At 39.8% G+C, this 20,903-nt stretch overlaps 1 protein-coding gene and 1 non-coding gene across 2 annotated transcripts in view; both read left to right on the top strand.

Annotated features, from left to right (window-relative positions):
- The window catches only part of LOC119728646 (acetoacetyl-CoA synthetase-like), a 28,062-nt gene extending 9,439 nt beyond the window's left edge, over nt 1–18,623 (top strand). The window contains exons 6-18 of the mRNA XM_038200960.1: nt 511–707; nt 1,811–1,967; nt 3,183–3,263; nt 4,553–4,677; nt 5,525–5,589; nt 7,141–7,263; nt 7,760–7,873; nt 8,905–9,030; nt 10,122–10,191; nt 10,948–11,006; nt 12,026–12,228; nt 13,191–13,320; nt 18,265–18,623. Coding sequence (XP_038056888.1) covers nt 511–707; nt 1,811–1,967; nt 3,183–3,263; nt 4,553–4,677; nt 5,525–5,589; nt 7,141–7,263; nt 7,760–7,873; nt 8,905–9,030; nt 10,122–10,191; nt 10,948–11,006; nt 12,026–12,228; nt 13,191–13,320; nt 18,265–18,416 — 1,602 coding nt within the window. The 3' untranslated portion in view covers nt 18,417–18,623. The remainder of the gene's footprint in view (nt 1–510; nt 708–1,810; nt 1,968–3,182; nt 3,264–4,552; nt 4,678–5,524; nt 5,590–7,140; nt 7,264–7,759; nt 7,874–8,904; nt 9,031–10,121; nt 10,192–10,947; nt 11,007–12,025; nt 12,229–13,190; nt 13,321–18,264) is intronic.
- On the top strand, nt 8,104–8,176 carry Trnat-ggu. Its single transcript has one exon. It is a non-coding gene; the product is annotated as a tRNA-Thr (tRNA).
- Nucleotides 18,624–20,903: the final 2,280 nt, after the last annotated feature.

The following is a 20,903-nucleotide window of genomic DNA, read 5'->3' as shown; positions in this document are numbered from 1 at the left end:
CGCGCTCGAAGCTGAAAATGTAACAAAGATATGTGGCTCTTCGTGAAAACGCAAATCTCATTTGACCTACTTTTACGTATTTCCGTGCAATGGGTTTTGTACACGCTCAAAGGGCCAAAATGTATGTGGCTCTTCGTGAAAACGCAAAATGCATTTATCGAGATTTCTGCCCCTTGAAACATTAATGTAACTGAGAAATTAATGATGTTTTGCTTACAGAAACATGTCCAAATGGTTAAGTACATTGTTTTAATGCGAAATATTGAAAAAAATCAAAATCGAAAAAATTGTAATTTTTGACATACATATGTGGCTCTTCGCGAAAACGGTGACGAAATGTGTGCTTGGGAGGTTTTAAACACTCTGTTTAAGACCGGTTTGGAGTCTGGATACCGATAAACAATGCTTGACTGTCTGAAAGCAAGATCTATTGGGGTCGACTTTGCTAGTTTGACATGACCATAGAACATTTAGACTCTGACTCGTGTTATTGTCTGTTTTCTTTTTCAGGGTGTGCTAGACCGTTTCAAGCAGATCCAACCCAAACTCATCTTCTCGGTAGATGCCGTCGTCTACAACGGCAAGGCGCATTCGCACGACAAGAAACTGCAGCAAGTGGTCATGGGACTGCCGGAGCTCGAGAGAGTGGTGGTCATCCCGTACGTCAAGAAAGAGACGGAAATAGACATCTCCAACATTCCCAACAGGTGATTATGTAATCCTAAGAAGTTGTACAGTTGTTTTCATGTCGGTGAGGCCATGATAATGAAATAGAGCCTAACAGCAGGAACGGCAGTTTCTTGTCAGCTATGGGCGTATGGGTCTAGAAGCTTGGGAAATTTGGGGGAAAAAAGGGGGGGGGTGTGGCCTGGAGGGCTGGACACCATATGACTCAAGGGGGTGCTGTTCAAACATCTGTGGTTGCAGACCAGTAAATAGACTGCCATAGACCTCAGTGATAATTACACACACTTCCCGAAATTATTAAAAATACTCACAACTCTCCAAGGTGTTGGAGACACACATCAAATTAAAGCTTATTTCAGCATCTTTCATTTCCCCTTCATTTTTGGGGGGGTTCACCAATGACTTTTTGAGAAAATTCCATCCAAACATAATCATCCCTCAAAACAGTCCTGAAGCCCATGGCCATTTTGAAAATGGATGCCTATACTCCATTGCAAAATAGAGCCATTTTAGGGCCTAATTTCATCCAAATTTCACAGAAATACAAGCTCCCTGTCCTCTGCACATTTTCCACTTTTCTTGTTTACAAATCCTCAAGTTCACGGCCCTCAAAATGCTCTAATACCGGAGAATTTGAGGGCATGCAAATCGTGATTTGGCCGGTGTAGGCAATTGCGGGTCTATTTAATACTGGTCTGCACCCATATGAACCCACCGTGAGAATGTGGACAGGGCTGAAAAAATGAAAAATTTATGAAATCTTCAAAAATGCAAGCATCACAATCTCCAATGTGGTATCAAATGAAAGGGGACAACAAGACCTTTCATTTCAGTGTTTTTTGGCAAAAATTATGAATTTTAGGTAGTCATGTTGGCACTTTGTGTCTATGCAAAATGTAAGTGGTACTGTGAACTGTTGTTTTTAAGGCAAGGAGAAATGTAATATTTTGTGCGAAAATAGTTTTGTTTTGGATTGATTTTTAGTTTCTTACATGTTTTTACTTGTACCAAAGATGAGTGGACAAAAATTATACCCTTGACAAAGCACTTGACTCCAGCACTGCTTAGAGAAGCAAGATTCAGATACGGCAAAGTTATTATTTCCGCCATTCTTAATCCGCAGTGTATTCCTATCTGAGTTCCTGGCATCAGGCCTAGTAGCCGACAGTGGCGATGTACCCCAACTGGAATTTGAACAGCTACCCTTCAACCACCCTCTCTACATCATGTATTCATCTGGAACGACCGGCGCTCCTAAGTGTATGGTGCACTCCGCAGGGGTAAGAAATAAACAGCAGTTGTGAATTTAACCACAAGAGATGCTCACAGATCATTAAAAAAAAAGCGAACTGCAATGCCACTGAATAGATGTCTTAAAAGCAAAATTAAAAGCAAAATTAACCAGTTCACGTCGGATGACGTGTATCCACGCGACGGTTTTGCAGTAATCGGAATGGATGATGGAAAAACACGCAACGAGCGAGGCAGGAAATATCTGTCTGCAACCCGCTCGCAGCAAGCAAGGCCGGAAATATCAGGGTGTGCTACCCACAGATGACGGCCTGAACCCATCTGGCATTGAGGTTCGTGAAAAACAATCCTGCACCTGGGTCCGGTCAATGTCAAAATAATCCCGGCGCGAACTGGTTAAAGCTAGAGTCCATCATTTGCAACCATCCGAAAAGTAACTGGCGTAATTATTGTTGAAAAACATACTTGGTTGAAAGATAATAAGGGAACTAAACTCCCTGTGAAATTATTCTTTCTGGGAAGCTGTCATTTTGAAGTAAACGAAAGAAGGCATTTCCAACGGTGATTCTTAAGAAGCACCGTAGGAAAATTTAAATTAGTAGTTCGTTTTTTATTCAGCGCAGCGCGCACAAGTATTGGAACGACGCACACGCGCGCGCGGTTGTTATAATTCGTCGGATCAGTGCGCGACGTCGCGTATAGCTGCAATTCAAAACAATTCAAAACATGATTCAGTAACTTTTGATTTGAAATTGAGATCTTAGAATGCTGTTTTTCTCGGAATGTACAGCTGAAGCTTAGCTGAAACTTCATCAGGTTAGTTGCTCAGTATCCTTCATTAGATTTTGAACTCTTTTGTTGCTTCAAACGAACAAAATGCACAAATTACAAATGATGGACTGTAGCTTTAACAGCGTTCAAACACTGAAATGACAAGAAAAGTTTTTTTGTGGGGGTGCATTTGGCATAGTGGTCATCAGCATAATTTGTGACTCATGATCAGAGGAGCAAAAGTTCAAACTGAGCCGCTGGCCATGTTGTGTCCTTGGGCAAGCCACTTCACCCCAACTTGCCTTTCTCCACTGAACCAGGAGTATATGAGGGCAGACATTAGTTGAAGAGTAACCTGTGATGAACTTGGATCCCATCCAGGGGGTATAAATGTTCTCAGTCGTTTTTCATGCTAAGGAAACCAGAGATAAGGCAGATTTACCTGAGACAGACTTTCTCCTTTTTTGTTACAGGGAACTCTGATCCAGCATCTGAAAGAACACATTCTCCATGGCAACATGACAAGGAAAGATAATATTATTTACTACACAACAGTAAGTTGATGTATTTTTCATCTGTTTCAAATGTATTACAACTGATGCACTTGGAGGACATTTAAACACTTGTAGTTAGTTGTACGTTAAAATTCATGTGTAAAAGAAGAAAAGTTGAAATCACAGCTTAAAACTGGACTTTTTTGCACTTATAGTCTTTGAAAAATGAGTGAGTTTAGTAACCAGTCTAATTCACAAGTGACAGTCAGTCAGTCAGTGTGATGCAAAGGGGACTAGGCTGGGTCTCTGAGAACAGCGAATTCCTTACTCTTTAACCTTTCAAAATTGTTGGAAACTCGAAAAATAGAAAAAGAAATACATGCACAATTTCAACATTCCTGTTGATCAACATGTAACTACCTTGTTGCTTGTGTGGTATCTTTATTTTTGTACATTTATTTTAGGGGTGAGATGTGTCAGGATATTTCCAGATTTCATGATTTTTTGTCCAGATTTTCCAGATTTCAGGAATTTTAAAGACCACCTTCTGAAATCTGGAATTTGTGAGGTTTTACCGTAAAGGTGTCCATACCTATAAAGTTTATATACAGGTTGAGTAAAAAACGCATCCAAAATGGCAACCCAATTTTTGAATGAAGTTTTGCCTGTAGCACTTTCAAAACTCTAGAATATGAAAGCCCAGTCATTAAGCTTTCTTTTAGTACAAGAATCATTCAGATCACTCATATACTTTTAAAGAATTTTGAACACAAACACTGTTTTAAAGTTCTGTCCATAGATCACAAAAGCATACCGTAAGTGTTCTTTCAGCAAAACAAAAAACATTCTCATAGGGATGCATGTGAATTGTTTTCATTTTGCTGAAAGAACATGTACCTTTTGGTGATCCGTGGACACGACTTTAAAACAGTGTTTATGGTCAAAATGCCATAACTTGAAAAGAACATGAGTGATTTGAATGATTCTTGTACTAAAAGAAAGCTCATTGATTGGGCTTTCATATCCTAGATTTTGAAAGTGCTACATGCAAAACTTCATTCAAAAATTGGTCCTGCCATTTGGGGTGTGTTTTTTTACTCAACCTGTAGAACAAAAGAAATGGGTAATTTAAAGGGTACCCTTAGGCAAAAACATTGGTCATAGATCGTATGTTGCTCTGGGCCATCGGCGACCCTCAATTATTTTGTGGATATTTCATTTTCCCTATATCTCACATCCTGTTATTTATTTATATTTTTGGCGGTGGCATATGTCGAGCTTACCTCCGTTCTAAGCACTTTTTGATCTGATATCTGACATGTATCTTCCATTGAATGTTGTGTGTTCAGACGGGTTGGATGATGTGGAATTGGTTAGTATCTGCCTTGGCCGTGGGTAGCGGGGTGGTGCTGTATGATGGCTCCCCACTGGTTCCCTCACCCGATGTGCTCTGGGATTTGGTCGACCAATTGGAGTGAGTTAGCTTTTCCTTATTCCTTTGAATTTTCATCAAATATAAAAAAACAAGGGGAAACTGACTAGCTAGGTTCATCTTTATTCAGTTGAACATAGAAAATGGACTGAACTCGTTTTCTTATTCCTTTGAATGTTCATCATATGAATTGCAAGGGGAAACTGTCTGGGTTCATTATAAATCAAACAAACAAAATTGAGAAGGCAGAATTTGAACCCTTGTGTTAGAAGTGCTTTTCCAGTTGATGATATTGTAAAGTGTTGGCTGTGAAGTCCAGCATTAGGTTTAAACTTTCATATCCTTCTTGAATCAGTTTTCTTTGCTCAACTGAAATTTGGCATTCATTCCTCCAAAGGAGGCAGGAGATTTCTCTGGATTGTTGTCAGGATTTGTCCTGATTCGGGGATTTTTGTGAGGATTTTTTTCTGATTTCAGAGTTTTTTGTCAGGATTTTCCTGATTTCAAAAAATACATTTTGAATCTTGAAAGCCTGTTGTTTTACCCTAAAGGCGTTTTACCTTAAAAAGTTTAAATAGAACAAGAGAAATGGTAATTTTAGGGGTGCCTTTACAGGGTGGCATATACCCTTCGTTGCTCTGGGCCCTCGGTGACCCTAAAACCCTCTTCGATTATTTCATGGATTTTTTATTTTCTCAGGACTAATCTTATCCCTTGGAGGCCACATTTTGGCTTTATCAATCTCTTTGTGACTTGGGGTTCATTTGTATGGCACATCACATTTTGATGTGAGGTAAAACAGCCGCATTTACCTGTGAATTCGGCAATAGTTTCTGCTTAGCAGACTGGTTGCTGAACAAAACAACAAAACACTCTTTTTTTCTTCTAGAATCAGCATTCTTGGGACCGGTGCCAAGTGGCTGTCAGTGTTGAATGAGAAAGGAGTCCACCCTGGTAAGATTTGGACAAATACATGTACCCACGGAATCACAGGGCAAAACCCTGAAATATATAGACTAAACCAGCAAACAAAAATAGACGCCATTTTAGAGGTGGAACCACACATTCCTAAAAGCCCGTCTCAATTTGTATCCGGGACGAGTTCTGGACAAGTTGCAGGTAGAATAATTCACTTTGTCCGGAAGAAGCTCTGCATTTGTCCCCGACATGTTCCGGGGAAATTTTCATTAGCAACTGCTTGACTCACCAATACTGATTGCTTCATTGCGGGAAGATTGCGGGGAAGTTGTTCAGAATCCTGCAACTTATACCCAATACAATGTCCGGAACTCGTCCGGATATGAATTGAGATGGGCCTTAAAGTCAAGGCCTGCGCATGCATTAAGTAATAACAAACGAACAAAAGTCAAATCCTGCCTTTCAATGCGGAACCAAAACGCTGCCCTATTAGTTGGCTGTTGGATGTAAGACATAAGACATAAGAAAACTGTATTAAACTCATGATGAAGAAATTACAATGCTCGCAAAGCTTATCAAAAGGGAAGAACACTGAATACAAAGTTATTTGTTAAAATTTACAGATACCAGATAAAAACATTGCACGTGAAGGAGAAGCCTGTACCTGTCACCCACTGTCTAGTCATCCAAAACAAAATTCATCTTTTAAAAATGGCATTGAAGAATTTAATTCCCATTGGGACAAAAGAGTGAAGATGGCGATTGGTGCGAGCAGCCGGCAGTCTCATTCTTCCACTTCTGGGAATAATGTGACCTGCAAGCTCAGTGCACAGTGGGTGGCTTTCGTCGTCCAAACTACGACCGAGCATACCAATCACCCTCTCCCGGTACAGAGAGTCCACCGACTGCAAGCACAACCCCGTCATCCTCTCAACTTTCCTCACTAGCCGATCAATCATACCTTTATCCTTTTTCAAGGCATTCCCACCCCTAACATCTGAGGCCAAGTTCGGGCAAGGACCGTTAGTCGACTAGTGGTTGATTTGTGACGTAACTTACGCCTGCACACTGGTAGCAACGTGCGAACGTCTCTAGTCAAACGCTGGTCAAAATGTCATCGCAAAACTTCTGGATCCTGGCTCTCTGCTAGCGTTATGAATGCGCGTGGCTATTGGTTACCAGCGAAGCAACCAACCCCAGTAGGCTGGTTCCAAATAGTCGACTAGCGTAGTCAACCACCGTCGACTAGGCAGAGTTCGGGCAAACGTTAGTTAACCATTGGTCAACTATAGTCCTTGCGCGAACTTGGCCTAATATGTGATTTCCAATAATAACTTCTTGCCAGAGGTTGCAGTAATTTTTTTCTATCGATTGTGCTGGGGTTACTCAAAAAGCAAATGTCATTCTCTACGTGAAAGTGAAAGTTAAGCAATTTTCATGAAGTCAGCTATTGAAATTTTATTGCAAACAAGTTTGTTTCGAACTGATATTCGTCTATCATTTCTTGAAATCGTTCCTCTTCAAATATCCGTGATTTTTTGTGTGTTTACCATGAATGTTTATGTGTTTGTTGTTTCTTGTCTCCAGGCAGCACACACAAGCTGACCTCCCTACACACCATCCTTTCTACGGGCTCACCACTGACTCCAAATTCTTATGACTATGTCTACTCCAAGATCAAGGCTGATCTCTTGCTTGGATCAATCACAGGTATGTAGACAACCCAGAGCCAGAACCCGCTGGGTGCCCTGGGTTGAGAGGAGTATCTGTCCGCCGAGTTCATGAATAAAAGTTATACATTGAAACTATCATGTATTAGAGAGTTCTGAGAGCCATGGAATTGGGGAATTGAAGACACATAGCACTGCACCTTTGGCCTGGACTTGGGGCTTCCAATTCTGAGCATTATGGATGCAATTGGGTGCTGGAAAGTGGCACTATGTTGTGGAGGGATCCTTTTTCAAAATGGTTACTTTTCCAGTTTGGGAAATATCATTTGTTTCAGGGGTTGTAAAAAAAAATTAAAAATAAGGGCGTAATCGTTTAATTTTTGCAAAATCTTGCCAGTTTTCAGGATCAACTTACGTATTCAAATTGCCCATTCAACGTGCGCATTCAACGTGTCAAGACTCTAATCACATTATCCGAAAAAACATTTTCAAACTTTTTTTATTAACTGTGAGTAACGTGGATACATGTTTCCTAGGTGGCACAGATCTGATTTCCTGCTTTGCCGGCCAGAATCCCACGGTGCCTGTGTACAGAGGGGAACTTCAAAGCCGAAACCTGGGCATGGCTATAGAATGCTGGAACCATGAAGGTACACAAGACACCGCTCAAAAATTACCCAAAATTCATCTTCCATTCCAAAAGTCCCAATAAAGTAACAGTATATATATAGTAAACGTTTCAACGAAGCATTCTAAATCCATTTACAAATTTTCCAAAACATGTAAACGAAACCTTTTTGGAAAAGCACAAATAATTAAAGATGTTTTCAAACCTACCCCTTGAACAAAGTATTGATGAATTGGGGAACTGCCAACATAGAGGTGGATAGCTCAGTTGGTAGAGCACCGGATTGGTAATCCGGAGGTCGCAGGTTCAAGCCCCGCTCCAGTCAACTTTTCAATAATTTACAAAACCTTAGAAAGCACTGCAGTACTTGATTACATTTGATTCGAGGTACACAGAGTTAAGTTTTTACTTTATCAATGACTGCCCACTATTTACTATGTCAGCCATTGTTGATTTATCATGTCAGTCACACCGGTCTGCAGATATGATGGACAGGTGTCAGCCTTTGTGGATGGCTAAACGTTTAAATTGTTCTTAAAATACTTGCTAAACGTTTGCAAAATGAAACGCAAAGTCACATCCTTCATCAATTCATGTGTAGATTCATTTTTGTTGATGTGCTAGTCAAAAGTTGTGTCCAACCTAATTAGAAATGCTAGAACAGAGTTGTTCATAATTTAGGTCACTGTTAGTGAAAAGTTACAGGTTAAAACCAAACACTTATATTAACACGCATAGCTAAGGGATGGTGGGGTGTCAACCCCTCCCCCTTTGTTTTATGTCTGCAACATCATCGTCCTGTCAGCAAAATCATGTATCTGTCCGCAAATATACCACAATGAAAAGCGCCATCTATTGTTCAATAGTGTCCAAGATCATCCGATGGTGTCCAGCCTCCGGACCCCTCCCCCCCCCCCCCCCCTTGACTTTGCGATGGCCCAGTGACCGGGAACAAATCCTGGGGTCTGTTGGCAAATTTGTTGACATCAATCTTTCCCCATTGGTGAGGTCCTTTCTTTTTGATGAAATAAAGGATTTTTGTTTCTGAACAAGGCAAGGCTGTGTACAATGAGAGCGGCGAGCTCATCTGTCTTCAGCCATTTCCCAGCATGCCTACGCACTTCTGGAACGACCCAGACGGAGTCAAGTACAAGAAAGCATACTTCTGCAAATATCCAGGTCAGTGTTAGAATGAGACCCATTGTTCAAACATTCTAAAATATCGCAATCAGCAAGCTTACAGCCGCGTTGGTTAGCCAGGGTAGTCTTACTCCCTCTCGTTGTCAAACGGTGACCCTGAAAAACCGAGTGTATATCTTTCCTATCATTGATCTTACACTGTCCTGGCTGGTGTGGATTAAAAAAAAAGAGAAATAGTTCTCATTTAAAGGCATATGTGATGCGATCAAGCTAAAAGAGTTGACCCTGGTCAATTTTTTTTTTACAGATTTGAAAAGAGCACAATCTCAGCATTGCTGCTGTGTAAACCGCATGCTGGTACCATCTTTAGTTCAAAAATTATGGAAGTCGGAACACCAAGAAATGTGATGAAGTAATGTGATGGAGTGGCCCTACTTTGGCCTGAATCTCCAAATGAAAATTCCCGACAAACGACTCATGTAGCCTGATTGCGTCACATATAGGATCATTCATAAGATGGAATTTGCGTCGGGGTGATGTAACTTTAATATTAGGTTTTGCCCTTCACCTACGTATAAGCACTGTATACTCAGTTTATAAGTCAGTGAAGGGCAACCAATCCCGCAAGAATTACGAAAAATATTGTGTTGAATACCCACAGATTTAGGTATGGACTAAAGAAATCATGTGAGCCTGAATTGGTTTTGAACCTGCATCACAGAGACGGCAGGCTATGGGTTCCGTGTGCCATTAAAAGACTGCCTCAATCCTGCAAAATCCTCCGGCAATCACTGTCAATTTATTGAGCCAGAGCCAGTGACATCCCGGAGCAGTGCGGAGGATTTCAAGTATAATAAAGGCCTACATTTATGCACAGCTGAGCATAAACAACACAAGATCCGGCCCAAGACCTTGACACAGTGCATCTTGTAAAATCTGCTACACATTTTTGCCATGTAGCCTCAATCCAGCAAAATCCTCCATTTTGCAGAGAGGATTTTGGAGGATTTGGGAAGGTTAGGATAAATACTTGGATCTCCAGAAACTGTTTATTCATAGGCAAATGTTGTTCCTTGATTCTTGGTTGTAAAGAGATTACAAACGAACTGCTGGTTTTTTTTTAAATACAGGTGTTTGGGCTCATGGTGATTTTTGCATGATCAATCCAGAGACTGGCGGTATCATTATGCAAGGACGAAGGTAAGAACTGAAATCTTCCTTATTACGCTTGGATCAAGTTTCTCTCACGAGGAAATTTCATCTATACTTTTTACAAACCGAAAGTCAGCGTCATTCTTTCCATATGCAGAAAAACAGAGTGTAGATTTTGTTATGAAATAATGATGGAATTATTCAGTAACCATAAAAGTTGAGTACATCATTTGCAGCTTACCTAAAAGTAACTGACAAAATTATCATTGAAAAGCTTACTTGGTTTAAAGATAGTAATGGCACTAAACTCCCTGTGAAATTATTCTTTCTGGCATGCTGTCATTTTGAAGAAAACAATGAAAGAAGGTCATTTCCAAAGATGCGTCTAAAGGCTCATTTTTGGAAATTCCCGTTAGTAATTCATTATTAAATCGGCAACTGGTGCGCGCAAGCGTTGACACGACGCACGTGCGCGCAGTTGCTACGTTTCGTCGGTTCAGTGTGTGACATCGCGAAGCTGCAATTGGCTGAATGAGAACGTGTCCCAGACGCTGATTTCGGGCGTAATTTATAAATATGACTTGGCAACTTTTGGATTGAAATCGAGATCCTAGAATATTGTTTTCTCGGAATATACTGCATTCACTGAGCTAAAACTTCATCAGGTTAGTTGTTAAGCACCCTTCTTTAGATTTTGAGCACTTTTGTTGCTTCAAACGAAAAAAAATGCACAAATGACAAATGATGTACTCTACCTTTAATATTTGGTTCATAGTCTTTCATATAATCTTTTTTTATTTCCAGTGATGGTACTTTGAATCCCAATGGTGTACGATTTGGAAGTGCAGACATCTACAAATTGAGTATGAACATTGAAATTCGTTTTGTTTTAACTTTTTGGTTTAACCCTTGATGATAGCATTGTGCCAACTGTTGGTCAAGATTTTGAAGTTGAAAACACATTAACATTTATTTAACATCCTGGACTTCACACTAACGATAACCCTCAGTAAGATTGAAAACTTAGTAGTGAAGGTTTGCGGTAACACCACGTAGAAATCTCTTTTGGGAAGATGTGTGGTTCTGAAAAGAACTGGTAGGTTGAAAACTTGATGTATTACCGCAAACCTTAACTAGAACACAAACCCTATTTTCTGCGATAGTGAAGATTCCTTGCCTAGCAGAGCCAAGGAATTGTTATTATTATTATTATTAATGGTTTAGTTTTTTAAACTTTCACGGCCAAAAGGCCGAATTGCAGTTTAATTTACACACATTAAAAATCGTTATATATTAAAATTACAGAGCACCGTGTGAAAGATACATTAAAAAGGTAAATTACAACAAAATACACACAAGTGATAAACATTAAAATCATTCAAATCCGACTGCGTAAAATACGCAGTCGCAGTCCTCCCACAGAGATGGCCGTCATTGAGCGAGCTCTATACACTCATACATATCCAACCCACAAATAAGTTAACCAGGAACTGTGACCAACAACGATTTCCTTCATCAACTTAGGAAAAAGAGGTCACATATCTTTGTTAATCAGATCAGTTAAGTAGGGAATAGAGCTGCATTTGTACCTGTTAGTCCTACAGCGTATTGTGCTGAGATGATCATTGTTTCTTACCCCATTGTTCCTAATCGGGGGGGGCAGCCAGTCTCTGAATTTGTGGGAAGTGAGTAGTGATTTGCCAAACACGGAACACAATTGTTCTCTGTGGCGGGAAAGTGGGGGAACATTGAGTTGGGAACATATTCCACTGTAAGACCTATTGAGACAATATTCATAAGAAAAAATGATACGAAAAACCCTGCGCTGTAATTGTGCCCTGCATGGTCTGATTTCTGAGTTTATTTCTTTGTTCTCCACCAGTCGAAGACTTTAAGGAGATTCAAGACAGTCTGTGTGTCCCCCAGCGCAGCGCTAATAACGAGGAGCGCGTGGTGCTGTTCCTCAAGATGGCCGATGAGGGAGACTTCAGCCAGGAGTTGGTGCGGAGGGTCAAGGTCGCGATCAGGTCAGGGCTGTCGGCCAGGCACATCCCTGAGGTCATCCTGGAGACCAAGGATATCCCGGTAAATTTCCCATGGTCATGGAAAAATCCCAGAAAATTTTGGGATTTGAAGGGAGAAGGGAATGAACCTGTGTTCACAGAAATGGAGTGCCCTCTTTCATTAGTGATTGGGCCAGACTCATATGCTGCTGTGGGGGGATCGCCACGCCTCCTCCACAGCGAGTCTGTTACCTTCCCAGCATTGAATAATGCAGGTGAAGCTAGAATATCTGACTCCATGAAATATGGACTCATTGGTAGTATTGCGCATGCATAAGTATGATAATAGCCTATTTATAGGCCTATGTATAGGAGAGTGACTTGTCACATGTGAGGGATTAACCAGTAATAGTGATGGAGTCGGATTTTCATAGGAGTCGGATTTTCATGTGACACCGGTACCCAATGAACACCTGGGTTGTGAGGAGTAATTGAGGTAAAGCGTCTTACTCAAGGGCACAACATGCATGGTCACCGCGGGACTCGAACCCACAATCTCACGATCATGAGCTATGTGCTCTACCGCTAGACCACACGTGCCCACTTTGAAGCTATCATGGAAAGTCATCGAAGTTTGTTATTCTTTATTATTTGAAGTCGTTGAAATTTGAAAAAGTCATGGGAAAGTCATAGAATCCTGCACAACCCATATGTGATGATGCATACTTTCAGGCTGTGGCAGTCTTCCAGTTTGCATTCCAGTTTACTATGCTACTTTTTCATGCATGTATGCTCTATACATGGTAGGAAGACAGTGACAGGATGCCTTTATATTAATCCTCCTGCTATTTAAGCAGTCACAGACAGTCAAAATTCACTTCCACTTCCCCTGCTATACTTTTAACAAAGGCTAGTCACCAGCAGTCAGATCATATGTCAAGCAAGCACTGTGACTAGTCAAATTCAGTCAACAGACAAAGCAGGCAAGTTCATTTCTAACACATAAGCCCGAAGTGATCATACTTTTCCCTTCTTTGTGTAAAGTATACTATCAATGGCAAGAAGGTGGAGGTTGCTGTGAAGCGCATCATCTCAGGAGAAGACATCCAGCAACGTGGAGCCTTCGCTAACCCGGGCTCACTGGACCTGTACTACAACATCCCAGAGTTACAAGGTTTCTGAATTATTACTCTATATGATGTGAGAAAGAGAGGGGTGGTGGTTGGAAGAAAACCGCATCAGCCCTTTTCACACTAGACAAATCTTGGGGTTAACGCAGGGTTGAAAACATGCATCGTTTCACACTTGGAGAATTTCAACCCTGCGTCAACCCTGCGTCAACCCCGAGATTGATTTCGCCCCGGGTTGAACTCAACCCTGCTCCAGAACAGGGTTGAGATTTTCAACCGGGGTTGAAATTCTTGCCAGGGTCCAAAACAGTAGTAAGTGAGCATGATAAACTTGATTTGCATGAAACAAGTGTGAAACGATGCGGGGTTGAACGCGGGGTTGAAAAATCAAAAACTCAACTCGGGGTGGCACTGGGTTCACCCAGGGTTGAGTTCAACCTGGGTTCAGAGGCTCTAGTGTGAAAAGGGTTCTAGCCATAATTTGGGGAAAATGACGTATCTGAAATTTTGTTCAATGTCAAGAAATCCAGATCAAAATTAGAATCAAATCTATATCAAAAACAAAGTTGTGCTGTTTTCCCCCTGGTTTTTTTTTTTATTCAAGAAGCACTTCTAGATCGGTTTACTTCTGGGCCCAATGTCATTGTGTTGCTTAGTTAGGAGAAAAGTTTTGCTTACTATGGCAGAAAATCCTGCTGAGCTTAAGCACTATTTCATAGTGTGCTAACGGTTGTGCGTGCATGGGGATTTCTATTGTTACGTCACTAATTAAAGCAACTTTTTCCTCCGGGGTTAAGCGTACTTTTGCTGTGCTTACAGTCTCTATGAAATAGACGGAGGCTCTGTTAGCACAAAATCGGCTGTCAACCAGTTCGCGTCGGAGGACGTGATAACATGTACTGGCTGTTTTTCTACACAAGGCACGGCTGACGCGTTAAGACGTTAAGATTGCTCGACTCGCCTCCGGGTGACGTCTAAACATGCTAATCCCTCGTGCCTTTCTTACACACACACAAAGTCTGTGAAGTCTGTGGAGGCGGACCGTGTGCTATCTTGAATTGGTCGTTGTGCACGGCCTATTGTTGTACAATTTACGCTCCAGTGCACACCCCGGAGTATTGAAACATATGAGGTTTCGGCAAGAAATATCATACAAATACTGTTGAAATGACTCTTGCGAATCAGTATTTGTGGCGTTTGGCCGTATATCAGAAGTTGGCTGGAAAATTTTGCCTTTTGTGAAATTCGAAATTTTCGGCAAACATTATCCCGGCGCGAAGTGCTTTTGCTCATTCAAATGCCACATTGACTTATTTCGGACTAGATTGGTAAAGTGCAAGTGCCCAAATGGTAGCATTGTCATCATATGTAGCTAAGTATTTAAATTGTTGAAAATATTTAAGTTATTGGCAAAAGTGTTTATGTATAGGACGGCTTTGTACAGTGTACCAAAGAGATATCTTCTTCTGCAAATACTAACTTTCATCTAACTTAGGTTTTTGTAGAAATATGCAAAAAAAATTCCTGTTGTGCCTTATTTTCCAATCATAATGTAGCATTAATTTTGCATATATATCATGTGTTTAACATCAATGCATTTTGTTTATTGCATTATGTGAATTGATCTAACCACAGTTGTTTGCATATTAACAATATTGTTTCCCATTTTTTGTTGCTTTGGCGAATTGTATGAGCATTAATATAAGGTGAGTTTGAAATACCTAACAATTCTCATTTCTGTCATTTGTCATCCAGTGATCTCTGTATGCATGCATATTCAGTGGAATTTCATACAATCATACTCCATGACGTTAGTTTCCTAGGTTGTGGTAGTAAACCCATCACAAGTCATATTGCATTTTAATCAGAAGTCAACAGGTAGACTTTTCCTTATATCAGCTGATTTCCTCATTTGTTACTTCACACTTTGAATTTCCTCTTTTTTGTTAATTCCCAGTTGTGTACAAGGTGAGTCAGAATGATCTGGACCCAAATTAAAGAACATATTAAAAATATATAGCAATTATCAAAACAAGTGCAAATGAGATATGTTATAAGCTGGTATTTTGGACATATTTGGTGAAAGTTTCATGTATATCCTTTGTACCATTTTGAAGAAAAGCGCTAGCAAAAAGCACACGCTAAAAAACACTCTGACCACGGTTCCATGGTTCAACAAATTTATTGAAATTGCATACTGATGTGAAGCAGTGTAATAACAACTAAAAACCTGGTCATTGTGACTGACTCACTGGAAGTTACTGACACATTTAAAAAAGGAAAAACCAATTCCGTGTGCAGACTGGAAAATGAGCCCCGTCAATGAAAATGGCACAACTCCTCAACACAGCCACTATAGTTCGGCAGATTGGTGATGGGATTGTGCGTTTTATGATACAAGCAGGGAATAACAAGCAATGGCAGCCATTTTGAACATTTTGAAAATTGCTTTGTTGTTCCACCTTTATTTTTTTAAAGGACAAATCTGTGATGGCCCTATAGCCAAATATCTTTCTCAAGACATGCTCTGACTGTGTGCCAACTTCCATATTTGTTTCATCATAGGCACACAATTCTTCCAAATATTTCCCCTATCTGCCCCACTACTACATGTAATTTGAAAAATCAAAAAATTCCTGTGGAAGACAAGGTAATAACCATTCATATGAAACACTCAGTTTTTTCTCAATATACTCTATTTGCCACCAAAAAATGGTGACCTTGCCTTGTCAAATCACAACTAACGGGATGAAAAATGAAAAAGAAATGCCACTGCAACAGATAATTTGAATAGCTTGTGTCTTGACTTTGGATTGGATGTCATGTGATGGACTGATGACGTCTTAACAACAACTCTGTTTGATTTTCATTTTGGCATAATGTCAATGTTAGGACCATAACATCTCATCTAAATGTTGACATAGAATGTTGTAGTTGACTGTTGTGTGGGGCATGTTGTAAACTTCATAGTTATCAAGGTCAAAATACTAAGCTGATGAAGTCAGGCTTACAAATCAATAGCTCATAATTTAAGCTGTAAGTAACCATTTTTCACAAGTAAAGTTATCAGATGCATAAAAAAAATTCTTTTAACTTTCCACAATTTGGTCAAATTTGAGCAAACATGTAGTAGACTTATTCAATAATCTATCAGTAATCAAGGCAATTGGGTTTCTTTCAAACATCTTTCTTTTCATTCGTTTGGTCCTCGAGTTTAAGTAAATTGCCGTAACTCAAAGTTCAAGTCCTCATCATAATGTCAATTATACAACGCCTGAATAAATTCCTGCCAACTGATCGGTAGCTCCTTGATCACAAGTCATTGAATTATTAGTCCCATTTTTTGTCATGGCCCGGCTGCACCACAAAAAATAGAAGTTCTATTCCACAGTACATAGAAGTTCCATTAGTCACACTGTTTGTGACTCTGACCAATCAGATGACAAGGATGTATCCAGGTGTTGTACAAAACATATATTGAATGTTTCACATTCGTGCAATGGAAAGAATAATTTCATGAGGTGACAGATGGAATCTGTCACCTCATGAAATTATTCTTACCATTGCACTCATAAACATTCATTATTTGTATAATTTTCATCTTAACTGACTCCAGTCAAACTTGGAATTGACTATTTTATTATTGTTAGTTATTTAGGTGTATTTAAAAAAAAACCCACAGAGATGGGTCAAAGACAACCAAATTAAAAACTCTGTGGTCTGCAGACCTGTTGCCAGCATTATTACATGTATGATTAGATATAAAAAAAGACCAACAAACTTTACAACTTAAGAAACCTTTGTTTGTGTTTAACATCTAATTTCAATGACTCTAGTATAAACTATGAGCGAAACAACAATCAACTAGATGAGGCATAAATGTAAAGTCAACCAGCCGTGGTTAACTATAGTTTTTGTGTAGTTGTGGTGACAACCTTTATGTTTGAGCAATATCAACCATATTTATTGATCATCTTGTATGTGAGGATTTACTCTCATCTGGTGTTGGGACTCTTTTCAACTATCACTTCAAACAGTACATGTCATCCTCACTGTAAACATATCCACACATTATTCCTGTGAGCATGTTTACCCAGTCTTTCCAATGACATTTGAAGAATCAGAATCATTTCTACGTGGAACCATGTGCTCTAGATGTTCTTTAAGTGATCATCTTCCTTGTCATGGTTCACAGCAAGCTCAGATCCCAATGATTTTTTACCTTTTTTCTCCATATGTCCAGTGTATCCACTTACTCAAAAATCTGCTGAAAATTGTGTGTGAAGTTTTGTACCTCCATCTTTAAGGAGATTTATTTTGCAAAAGTGGATGCTTCTTTTCATGTAATATTCATAAATACCTAATACAGTTTCCCAATTCCTATTGGTCGAGAGCCCATCATTTGAGTAGTTTTAAACAGTTGATAAAACACCCACTGGTTTTAAACATTTTTTTTTTTTGGTGTCGTATGAAATTTCAACTCCTATCGCAGTACTACCAATGAGTCCGTATCTCATAGAGTACTAAATTCACACTACACGGGCACCGCATCGCGCTGTACGTGCCACGCGTGCGCCTATCTCCATATAAGGAGACTTTAAGTACTACTCACGTAGGCACATACCCATAAACATAGTTACAGGGGAGTTTCACAAAACATGAAGTAAAATTGTTCAACAAAATCATTCGAAATTGTGAATTTTTGACTTGTTTTGTCTTTTTGACCGAAAGGTATTTATGAATGGGAACAAATATTTGCTGATGTTTAAAACCGGCCAGGGGCCTGGTCGGCTGGGGCCATTAAATTGTATATTGTTTGAAACGTATTTGTTTAAAATCGTCCAAGCACATATTTCAATGATTCCCTTAATGTCTACTCCTGTCCAACATCAATCTAAGCAGTTGTACCATTCAGGATGTGTTTGTTCTATCGATTGATGTTATTTATAAACATGTTGTGTTCTTTCCCTTTTTGTGTTGTATCACAGGTTATGAGGGTTCTCGCTCTCTCAAGGAACTGCCGGTCGTTAGCTCCACATCCAGCATGAAGGTTCACCACGACCCACCCAGCCCCAATCTAGAATCATTGTCCAAGAGGCGTCAGGTTGAAAGCCCTTCCAATAATGGTGATAAAAGATAGAATTACAGAATTTATTCGAAAATGTGAACCACTCAATGTCTAGAGATTGTTTTTCTCACTATCTCTAGCCATGATTTTGTGAAAGCCCTTCCGATAATGGTGTTAAAAAATAGAATTAAAGCTACAATCCATCATTTGCAGCTGTCCAGAAAGTAACTGACGTAATTATTGTTGAAACACATACTTGGGTGAAAGATAGTAAGGGGACTAAACTCCCTGTGAAATTATTCTTTCTGGCAAGCTGTCATTTTGAAGAAAACAATAAAAGAAGGTCAAAGAAGGTAGGAAAGAAGGCCTTTCCAACGATGCATGTAAAAACGCATCGTTGGAAATTTCCGTTAGTAGTTCGTTTTTTTATTCGGCGAAGCGCGCGCGAGCGTTGACATGACGCACACGCGCGTGCGGTTGCTATAATACATCGGATCATGTGCGCGACATCACGTAGCTGCAATCGGCTCAGTGAGAACATGTCTCAGACGCTGAATTCAGACCCAATTCAAAACATGATTCAGCAACTTTTGATCATGGTGTTTATTTTTTGTGACTTAAATTGTTCGCATCCATTTGCTCAATTCTTTTGCCCTACATTTTCATTGCTACACAGATCTGTTTGCGTGTTAACTTTACATTGTCTACAATGATACACTAAAGGGTGCAGTGAAACAGTGTACTAAACACAATTTCACCCATATAGTCTCTGTCATCAGCATTTTGAATAAGAAGTTGGCTGAAGTTTTAGCCCACAAGGAACACCTCCAAGCCTTTTATTTTTGTGTGCTTTTCTCTGTGAAAACTAACAAAATCTAAGGTGTTTTAGACATATTCTGTACACATTTTAGGTAAATGGTGAAAATAATTATTAAGCCTTTCATTGGCATCTCCAAAACCATCAGTTTGAGTTAAAACAAAAATGTAGCTTTTTTTGTATTAATCAATGGAGCGGGTAATTTGACCTCAAAAATTTGCGAGATTTTACAAGAATACAGTACTTCCAGGCACCATGAATAGGATCTACAACGTGTGTAACGTCCGATTTTGGGGTTTATTTTATGTCCTGACCTGGCCCATCCAATCAAGGGGGCGATAAATGGGTACACGTATTTCGAAAGAAAAGAAAGCATTACAGTTTACAGCATAAGGGAGAATATTATTAAGGGAATAAATGTGCGCTCCGGAGGTTTTTATCACTCTGTTTAAGACTGCTTAGAGTCTGGGTGCTGATAATTACCCGAGCCGGAGGCGAGGGTAATTATCAGCACCCAGACTCTAAGCAGTCTTAAACAGAGTGATAAATACCGACCGAGCACATACTTATTCCCATTCATAAATACCTTTTCGGTAAACAAATTTCAAATAATTCGTTCAAAAAATCCCGATTTTGTGCAACAAGTTCACTTCATGCTTTTTGAAACATCCCTCTAGCAAAATAATGGAGTGTTCAGCTGGCGAGAAAGATGTAAACAACCCTTTTATGGAGATTGACGCGCGTGTAGCATGTTCTGCGCGATGTCGCGCAGAACGCACCTGATGGGGCGTTGCATTTTGATTTTAGAACTATAAAATTTTGACTCGCTGGTAGTGTTGCGCATGCCTACATGAGGATTGTGAATGTTCAACCAATAAAACGGTAAGAGTCACTGGATTTTTAGGAGTCCATATTTTATTGTGACACTGGAAAAGTGTTTAAGACCAGCTAGCCATGTCTTTATCATCCGTTTAAGACCGGCCACGTGACGGGCTCTCGACCAATAGGAATAGCTAAACTGTCTTAGGTATTTATGAATGTGAATTGATGACTATTATAAAGTTGAAATGGTTGACCTCAATTTCTGTTCAATTGATCACGCAGTTAACAACTGGGTAAATTTATGCTAACACGGGGGTCTGTGACTAGACTAGTCAGTGTTTGGTACATTCACAGAAAAGTGAAGGCGAAGCTTACATGCACTATTACTGATATATTAACTTGATATGTTTTAAGATTGTCCTGTGAGAAGTGCAATATCTTCATTTTGTTAAACTGCAGCTACTTGATACTCTGATCCAAGGAGTCAGATCTCTGTTATTTGTTTCATGAATATTTATATCACTGAAATGGTCTTTTTAATCTTAACCTAAATACAGGTTGAGTCAAACAGAAAGTGATCGAGTTTTTTTTTTTTTTTTTTTAATATGTGGCTCACTTCATTTAATAAAAATGACATAGGAATAAAATACATGTTATTGACAACTAACTGTGAACATTTCATGTAATTTAATGGTAAAAAAAAAGGTAAAGGGGACGAACCCGTGTTCACAGGAACGGAGTGCCCATCTCTCTTGCAAAGTGATTGGGCCAGACTCGAGTCCATGAAATGCTTCTGTGGGGGGATCGCACCTGGGTTGAGAGGAGTAATTGAGGTAAAGCGCCTTACTCAAGGGCACAACACGCATGGCCACGGTAGGGCTCGAACCCACAATCTCACGATCATGAATCCTGTGCTCTAC

The sequence above is a fragment of the Patiria miniata genome, unplaced genomic scaffold (genome assembly GCF_015706575.1).
Source record: "Patiria miniata isolate m_02_andy unplaced genomic scaffold, ASM1570657v1 HiC_scaffold_1, whole genome shotgun sequence".
In the NCBI taxonomy this organism is placed as follows: Eukaryota; Metazoa; Echinodermata; class Asteroidea; order Valvatida; family Asterinidae; genus Patiria; species Patiria miniata.
This window is presented reverse-complemented; position numbering and strand designations above follow the sequence as displayed.